Source organism: Talaromyces atroroseus (assembly GCF_001907595.1).
Source record: "Talaromyces atroroseus strain IBT 11181 chromosome Unknown scaffold_0, whole genome shotgun sequence".
In the NCBI taxonomy this organism is placed as follows: Eukaryota; Fungi; Ascomycota; class Eurotiomycetes; order Eurotiales; family Trichocomaceae; genus Talaromyces; species Talaromyces atroroseus.
In genome coordinates, this window is record NW_017971432.1 from 3,260,740 (window position 1) to 3,269,259 (window position 8,520).

At 43.0% G+C, this 8,520-nt stretch overlaps 1 protein-coding gene across 1 annotated transcript, besides 3 other annotated features; it reads left to right on the forward strand.

Annotated features, from left to right (window-relative positions):
• Positions 1-1,487: 1,487 nt before the first annotated feature.
• On the forward strand, positions 1,488-6,147 carry UA08_01129 (Heat shock protein hsp98; the record flags this gene model as incomplete). Its single annotated transcript, XM_020259882.1, has 6 exons — positions 1,488-4,270; positions 4,485-4,512; positions 4,869-4,884; positions 4,917-5,185; positions 5,245-5,356; positions 5,537-6,147. The coding sequence occupies 6 exons, from the start codon at positions 1,488-1,490 to the stop codon at positions 6,145-6,147; spliced, it is 3,819 nt and encodes a 1,272-aa protein (XP_020124525.1).
• A 708-nt stretch (positions 6,148-6,855) lies between these two features.
• Positions 6,856-7,623: a repeat region (Identified by RepeatMasker using a combination of RepBase library and repeat library created with RepeatScout).
• Positions 7,273-8,341: a repeat region (Identified by RepeatMasker using a combination of RepBase library and repeat library created with RepeatScout).
• Positions 8,287-8,520: a repeat region (Identified by RepeatMasker using a combination of RepBase library and repeat library created with RepeatScout).

The following is an 8,520-nucleotide window of genomic DNA, read 5'->3' on the forward strand; positions in this document are numbered from 1 at the left end:
CGAAAAGACCTTTTCCTTTCCTCTGGCTTTCTCCATGCAAGAAAGTTCATCAGGGACCCAGCCAACTCTCGAGCGCTTGGACTCCCCTTGGCGCAAGTGCAGAACCTGAGGATTGAAGGGGTTTAACTCAGGATCATTCCCATAGACGAAGCAGAAGTGAAAAAGGACTCGATGATGTAGTGGGTGAGTGAGTGAGTGAGTAGCAAGAGAATAAAGATGACAACACAACATATAGACACCCATGGTTATAAGGAAAGAACTGCTACGGTTCTTCCTTCCGCTCCCAGGGCTGCTTGCACATGACCTCAAACGATGGTCCGTCAGTGCCTGAGGCTGTCCAATCTCCATCCAGGTTTATCCTTAGACGAGCCAAAAATTATCTGCAATGATTTCTAAAGTGCTTACTTAGACATGCTTATGAGCCTTGGGAGAATAGCTCCAGGCCAATCAGGGCATAGCAGTGACAGCGTGAAGTCAAGCTACGATGCCAGAAAAGACTTCCTTATATTTCGTCCATGGCTACCTCTCAATATATCTCAAGCCGCTCTTTCGATACATGTATGCACCAATATAGGGAATCCGGTACAGTGGAGAATTCATAGCGCTGACATTCACAACGAAAAAGAACCTTTTCACGTATGAAGCCTTTCCAATCTTGCTAGCCGTACTATATATGCGTGCAGCCCTCCCTGTCTCTAACCCTGCCGTGATGGACGCCATGAGCGAAGAGGATATGGCTATTGAAATCCTAAATTCAGGTTTCTTACTACCAACACCTTCGGCAATAGCGACGTGGACTGCAAAGACCTGTCCTGTTTTTCCAAGAAAACGTATCACATCCGGCACACGAAAATCTTGCTTGGAGAGGCATCAATGCTATATGCTCCATGCAAAACGAAAGCCGTCAAGCGACAGAGAATAAACCATCGCTACTGCATTGTGGTGGAACGGAAGACGTAACGGAGGATGAGGTAGTCTACCTCTCTTTGGATCGATATATCCATCCTTACGTGCAATGTCCGGCTCTCGGTTGTCCAATCGGTCATCAAAGAATAGTCGTGGACTCGAAGGGGCAGACGAGAAATTAATGCACAAACACTTCCTTTTTTGTTCAGCTAAGAATTGGCTTAACGGCGGTTCTAGCCATGACACATGTCATTGCTGTTTGTGTTGTTGCATTGACGTGTTTCTTGCTGTGTGTTGGAGGATCACGTGATGTGACGTAGATGATTCCAGAAGGCAGCGGAAGCTGGGCGAATAAACGGGCAGGCGCGGGGTCTGCCGTGACGTCTCTCCTGATGGCGGCTCTTGCCTATATCTTCTGCCCTCGACTCTTTCCTCCTCAACTCAACTTCCTCCTGCTACATTGATCCATTGGTACCTTTTCCCTCCAGCTTGGGGTTTACTTAACCTCGTATTCGTCTTACTCGAACAAGGCGAATTGATTCTCACTCTTCGGATCTGTACATACTTGTTTACGATACATCATGAACAGCAATACCCAATTCACAGACCGGGCCAACAAGGCCCTCCTCGATTCAAACGACCTCGCTGAACAATACGCACATTCACAGATTCTCCCTTTACATCTTGCAGTGTCCTTATTGAATCCTCCAGCTGGCGGCACGGATGACGAAAATCAACCTGCTGGCGTCTCGGGAGATTCATCCTCAGCGCCCCTTTTCAAACAGGTCGTTGAGCGCGCGCGTGGAGATCCTCAACTACTAGAACGAGCGTTGATGAAACTGCTTGTTCGACAACCGAGCCAAGATCCGCCGCCAGAACGAGTTGCCGTTTCCCCCGCCCTAGCAAAAGTCATTCGAGCCGCCACCGAGCTGTCGAAAACCCAAAGAGATAGCTTCGTTGCTATTGACCATCTGATCGTTTCCCTTGTCCAGGACAGCCAAGTCCAGAAAGCCCTTTCCGACTCCAACATTCCGAACGTGAAGCTTATCGATAATGCTGTTTCACAAATTCGAGGCAACAAACGAGTGGATTCCAAGACGGCCGATTCCGAAGAGGAACACGAAAATCTCAAAAAGTTCACAATTGATATGACTGCTCTTGCACGGGAAGGAAAAATCGACCCTGTCATTGGACGTGAAGAAGAAATCAGACGGGTTATCCGCATTCTTACTCGCCGAACGAAGAACAACCCTGTCTTGATTGGTGAGCCTGGTGTTGGTAAAACAACCGTGGTGGAAGGGCTTGCTCGTCGCATCGTCAATGCCGATGTGCCGGCCAATCTAGCCCATTGCAAACTCCTATCCCTTGATGTTGGTTCCTTGGTAGCCGGCAGCAAGTACCGTGGTGAATTTGAAGAGCGAATGAAAGGAGTACTCAAAGAAATCGAGGATTCTCGCGAAACTATTGTTCTCTTTGTGGATGAGATCCATCTTTTGATGGGTGCCGGATCTAGTGGTGAAGGAGGCATGGACGCTGCCAATCTGTTGAAACCAATGTTGGCTCGTGGTCAGCTTCACTGTATCGGTGCCACCACTCTCGGAGAATATCGCAAATACATCGAGAAGGACCAGGCCTTTGAGCGACGATTCCAACAGGTTCTAGTGAAAGAACCCTCAGTCCCAGAGACCATCTCCATTCTTCGAGGCCTCAAGGAGCGATATGAAGTCCACCACGGAGTCAACATTCTAGATGGTGCGATCGTGTCCGCTGCAACACTCGCAGCTCGATACCTCACGGCTCGTCGACTCCCGGATTCTGCTGTTGACCTGATCGACGAAGCGGCGGCAGCAGTCCGTGTCACTCGCGAATCCGAACCTGAGGCACTTGATAATCTTGAGAGAAGATTGCGTCAATTGCAGATCGAAATACATGCATTGGAACGCGAAAAGGATGCTGCGTCAAAAACTCGTCTCGAGCTCGCAAAACAAGAGGCAGCGAATGTCGCTGAAGAATTGCGCCCTCTACGAGAAAAATACGAACAGGAAAAGAAACGCAGTAAGGATATCCAAGATGCAAAGATGAAATTGGATTCTTTGAAAGTCAAGAGGGACGAGTCCATGCGCTCTGGTGATACTGCAACAGCCGCCGATCTTGAATACTATGCCATCCCGGAAACTCAAGCTTTAATTCAGCGACTCGAGACTGAGAGAGCCAAAGCTGATGCCGAGGATCGTGCTCGAGCAGGCAATCAAGGAGAAACACTGATGCCCGATGCCGTTGGCCCCGACCAAATTAACGAAATTGTTGCTCGCTGGACCGGTATTCCTGTAACGAGACTCAAGACCACCGAGAAGGACAAATTGCTGCAGATGGAGAAGCACTTGGCCAAAATTGTTGTCGGTCAGAAAGAAGCTGTACAATCTGTCTCCAATGCAATCCGCTTGCAACGTTCTGGTCTGGCGAACCCAAACCAGCCTCCTAGCTTCCTTTTCTGTGGACCCTCTGGTACTGGTAAGACGCTTCTAACCAAAGCGCTTGCTGAATTCCTCTTCGATGATCCAAAGGCTATGATACGATTTGATATGTCCGAGTATCAGGAAAGACATTCACTTAGCCGTATGATCGGTGCGCCTCCAGGCTATGTTGGCCATGATGCTGGTGGGCAACTGACCGAAAATCTACGCCGCCGTCCATTCTCTATCCTGCTATTCGATGAGGTTGAGAAAGCTGCGAAGGAGGTTTTGACAGTCTTGCTTCAACTCATGGATGATGGACGTATTACCGACGGCCAAGGTCGCATTGTTGATGCAAAAAACTGTATAGTTGTCATGACTTCGAACCTTGGTGCAGAGTACCTAGCTCGTCCAACAGCTAAAGACGGCCGAATCGAGCCCGCCACACGAGAGTTAGTCATGGGTGCGCTGCGCGACTACTTCCTCCCTGAATTCCTCAACCGTATCTCCAGTATTGTCATCTTCAATCGTCTCACCAAACGCGAGATTCGCTCGATTGTGGATATCCGCCTTAACGAAATTCAGCGGCGTCTGGAACTCAACGATAAGGACCTCAAGATTAATTGTACGGAAGAGGTCAAGGATTACCTTGGCGATGCCGGCTACTCACCTGCCTACGGTGCCCGTCCACTGTCTCGTCTCATTGAACGCGAGGTTCTCAATAGACTTGCAGTTTTACTTCTCCGTGGTAGCATCCAAGATGGTGAAATTGCCGAGGTGGTCATGAAGGATGGCCGTATCGACGTTCTGCCTAACCACACTGAGAGTGAAGTAGCCGATGAAGAAATGGTCGATTCTGACGATGCATTGGCAGAAATTGAAGAGAACAGCGGTGATATGGATCTCTACGAGTAAAGGGTTCACTTGAAATATTTATTGACTTTGCATGATTTGTTTTCTAACGACATGATGAAAAGGGCTTTCATTTCCTACTTGTTTTACTGGCTAAGCATGGCAAGGCGTTTTTGGATTTAAGATTTTGTTAAAAAGTTTACATTTGTTCCTTGTTATCATGTACATACGATTTCATTACGAGAAAACACAGATAATTTCATGGAATATTAGATGGTCCTCTCCACACTTTATGCTTAGAGTACGTAGGTAGACATCAGAGCACACAGTGACGGAATGAGGGAGAGGGCAACGTCGGGTTCCAGTGCACCCAACTTTGACTTTGGAACTAGAACCGACGTCTGGGCGTCTTCAGAGATGTTCCTTTCTGAAATCTAGCTAGGCATTGATTTGACTTAAGTTTCTTTTCCTCGTTGCATGCATTTCTTAGGTAGTTCTACTAAGGTTCTCAATGCGCAGACCAACCCGGAACTCCGAGCTCTGTGAGACTGGGTATACTTTGTTGCCAGGGGACTACAAAATTCATAATTCATGAACTTCTCTCATATTTTCTTCAAATTAGAATTCCCAATTAGCAAATATGGCAAACAAAATTAGTCAAGATCATCTACTAGTAAGTGAGCACCAAGAATGTTTCGAAATTAGGGGTTCTAATAGAGCAGATCACCGGTGTCACCGGCTACATTGGATTCCAGACACTCACATTAGCCCTTGAGAGAGGATATCGCGTTCGCGCGGTAGTTCGCAAAGAAGCCAATATTTCCGAGCTCAAAAGAAGCCCGGACATCGCAAAGAGCTCTGACCAAGGACAACTGCAGATCGTCGTTATTCCGGACTTTCTCAAGGATTCATTCTTCGAGTGCCTAGATGGTATCAACGCTATAATCCACCTTGCATCGCCTCTAGCTATTGAGGTAACTTCGCTGTTCCAAACTACTTTCCTCTGTTAGTTTTTAAATTATTGTTTCAACAGACCGACGACTACGATGCAGATATTATCAAGCCGGCAGTCTATATGGTCACGACTGTCCTGGAAGCGGCATCCCGTGTGCCGTCAATTCGCCGTGTTGTGTTGACATCTTCATGTGGGTAAATTGATCATTGAAGACGGAAGACCGGAGAAACAAGGCTGATCAAGCTTTCAGGTGTGACGCTAATTCCATTTGAATGGAACATGAATCCAGACAGTGAGAGGTTATACAAGGGTATGGCACCGCAAGTCTCGACTTAATATTCCACAGTCACTTAGATATTCTGAATTCCAGTAACGGACGTGAACACGAGCGTCGAAGGCCCATTCTTCGGCGCGATGCAAGCTTACTGGGCCTCCAAAGCCCTTGCTCGAGTTGCAACAAAGGACTATATTCGCGAAGCTAAACCCCAGTTTGATTTCGTTAACCTTCTGCCCTCGGTGGTGATTGGCCCTGATGATCGCCTTGATTTTGACCCATCTGCGACTGCTGAAAGCCTCCTTCAAGGTACACGGGCTTCAGTACTTGCACCTGCGCTTACGTCTTCGCTCAATTCTCCGTTCCCCTACGTTGGAACCCCGGTGCATGTTGCCGATGTTGCGCGGGCTCATGTTGACGCAGTGGATGCAGTGCGAGTTCCTGGATATTCTGAATTCATTTTGTCTTCAGACACACCAGATGGAGTCGTTTGGGATGTTGATATCCGTAATATCTGCAACAAGTCCTTTGCAGAAGAGGTGTCAAGCAAAGTATTGCCATTGGGGGGATCGTTGACCGCAGTGAAATGGAGGCTGGATGCTCAGGAAACACATGAAACATTTGGATGGCAATTCATGCCCTTTGAGGAAACGATGAAGGGCCTTATTTCACAGTATCTACGGCTCAATGAAAGAAAGGCACCGTGAATTGCTTCATGGCGTTGGTCAAATAGTTGAATGAAGTCATATAATAACCGATAAATACAGTGTGTTCAAAAATATTTTCTTAGATGTGCTTCGATGCTCAACCTAGGGCTCCTAGTATAACTCTATCTAGGCAACTACTTCGGCACATAGACAGCTTCCACATTGTTCCCATCCATATCAGAGATAAAGGCCGCATAGTACGGCTGGCGGCTCATCTCTTCTCGAATTCCCGGTGGTCCATTGCAACGCCCACCGTGCTGCCTGGAACTTGATCAGCAACCCTTAATATAGCAGAAATTTACCAAGGTATATCAAGCGGAGGCGACCTACAGTGCGACTCGGTAGAACTGATCTACCGCTTCTCGATCTATTCCATCTCGGTCAGCTAGCTGGGGCTTTGTCTCCATATTGGGCAACCTTACTTGGAGCATCAAACGCAATATGATTTGAAAACGGTTCTTTATTATCGGGCAATTGCTTCAGCCAGAAATAAGGATAGTCACTGCCGTATCCGATGAGCGTGTTGTCGTACGCGCAGATCATCTCAGTATAGCCGATTGGCTGTAGTATGGTTCGATAAAATGACCGCAAAGATTGAAAATTTGGCAGCTGAAGCCCAGAAGAAGATATGGTTGATTGTCATTGTGTAGAATGGATTCCACGAGTTTGATCATCTTCAATGAGATGGGCTTTTAGGGCTCAACTAGTTAACGTAATCCACACCCGAGCAGATCACACCACCGAGCGGATTACTCAACTCCAAGCACGTCAAATGAGTCAACTCTCTATATTCAACGCGCCAATATGCCACTAATTCCTAATAAAAATCAATCAAATTCTCAGGAACAAGAAGGATGAATCTTATTAGCTATATCCAATTTTAAAAATAAAAAATTATTATTAATTTGTCATATAGTATATACTTATAATATACTATATATAACTCTCTCACATCACCTTAATAGTATCCCAATAAAAGCTAAGATACATGCAAATAGGTATAAATTAATTTAATTTAAAAAGAAATCGCTTATTAAATAGATATTAGATTTAAATAAATAAGAATTACCTTTCTAATCCTTTATAATATAAAATATAGCTAATATTCTTCTTTCTTAATATAGAAATTAAATAGTTGGCAAGAATTAAATTTATAATCTAGTTAAATATTATTTAAAACTAAAAATATAATTTTTATAAAGATATAACTATAAGTATATTAAATGTAAAAATCTAAAGATAATTAAGAAATATTTTAATTATATATAAAAGATTATAGTTAAATATAAAATTTTATTAAAAAATATCTATAATTTTAATAAGACTAACTTTATAATAGACCTCTACATAAATATAAAGATTATTATTAAAAATAATTAATATAACTATCCACATCTACTACAGCTTAATAATTAAGAATAAATAATTATAATTAAGATAGTTAACTCTACTGGCTAGATCTTACCCTTATATATGTGACGGCCTAGTACGATTTGGCTTGGCGGCACACGGTTACTGCGGAAGTACCCGCGGGCCGCCTCCCGTGGACGAATCACATGCAGGGAAGATATGAGGCTAGATATACCTTATAGGGATTACCCCATGTTTTGATTCATACTGTAGATTGCCAGAGGATCTATATGATATTAAGAAGGGTAAATAACCTTTACCAGCCAGTATTCTACATTATTAGAATCTTTTAAAAATCTAGATTACTAGACACCAGCACATAACAGAGATAGCTTATAGATATCTAAAATAAAAGAAAGTATAAATAAAAGAAAAAAAACTAGTAATTATTTTTTTCTCTTTTTCTTCTCTCCAATTTAGTCTCTTTATGTTTAATAACTAAATAAATTTAATATTATATTATTATATTAAACTAAACTCTTATTTATTTACTAATACCAATCTTTATAAATTTATAAATAGACTAATATCTTAATTCTAGATAACTTAATATACTTAATTTAAAATCACTCTTTTTCTTATTTTATTATCCTTAAACTAAAATCTAGATTCTAGACTCAAAAACTAAAATAATTTAATTACTTAAACTAGCACCAAAGAAGCTAGATAAATATTATCTATTATATCTTCTCCTAGAAGTAAAAAATAATAAAAAATAAAAATCTTAAAATATTAAATATAAAATATTTAAAAAACATATAAATAAAAATCTAGTTATATTATTGTCGGAAACTTCGGTTATTTACCGTCGAGTATAGCTAGGATAGCTATTAACGGGCGAAGTTAATAGGCTTCTGGTATACGAAAGTTGTAAAGAAACAAATGAAGTCTTAAAACAAGATAGAATATCCTGATCGATAGAAGATCGTATACTCAAGTTATCTCAGTGAATTCAAGACGATA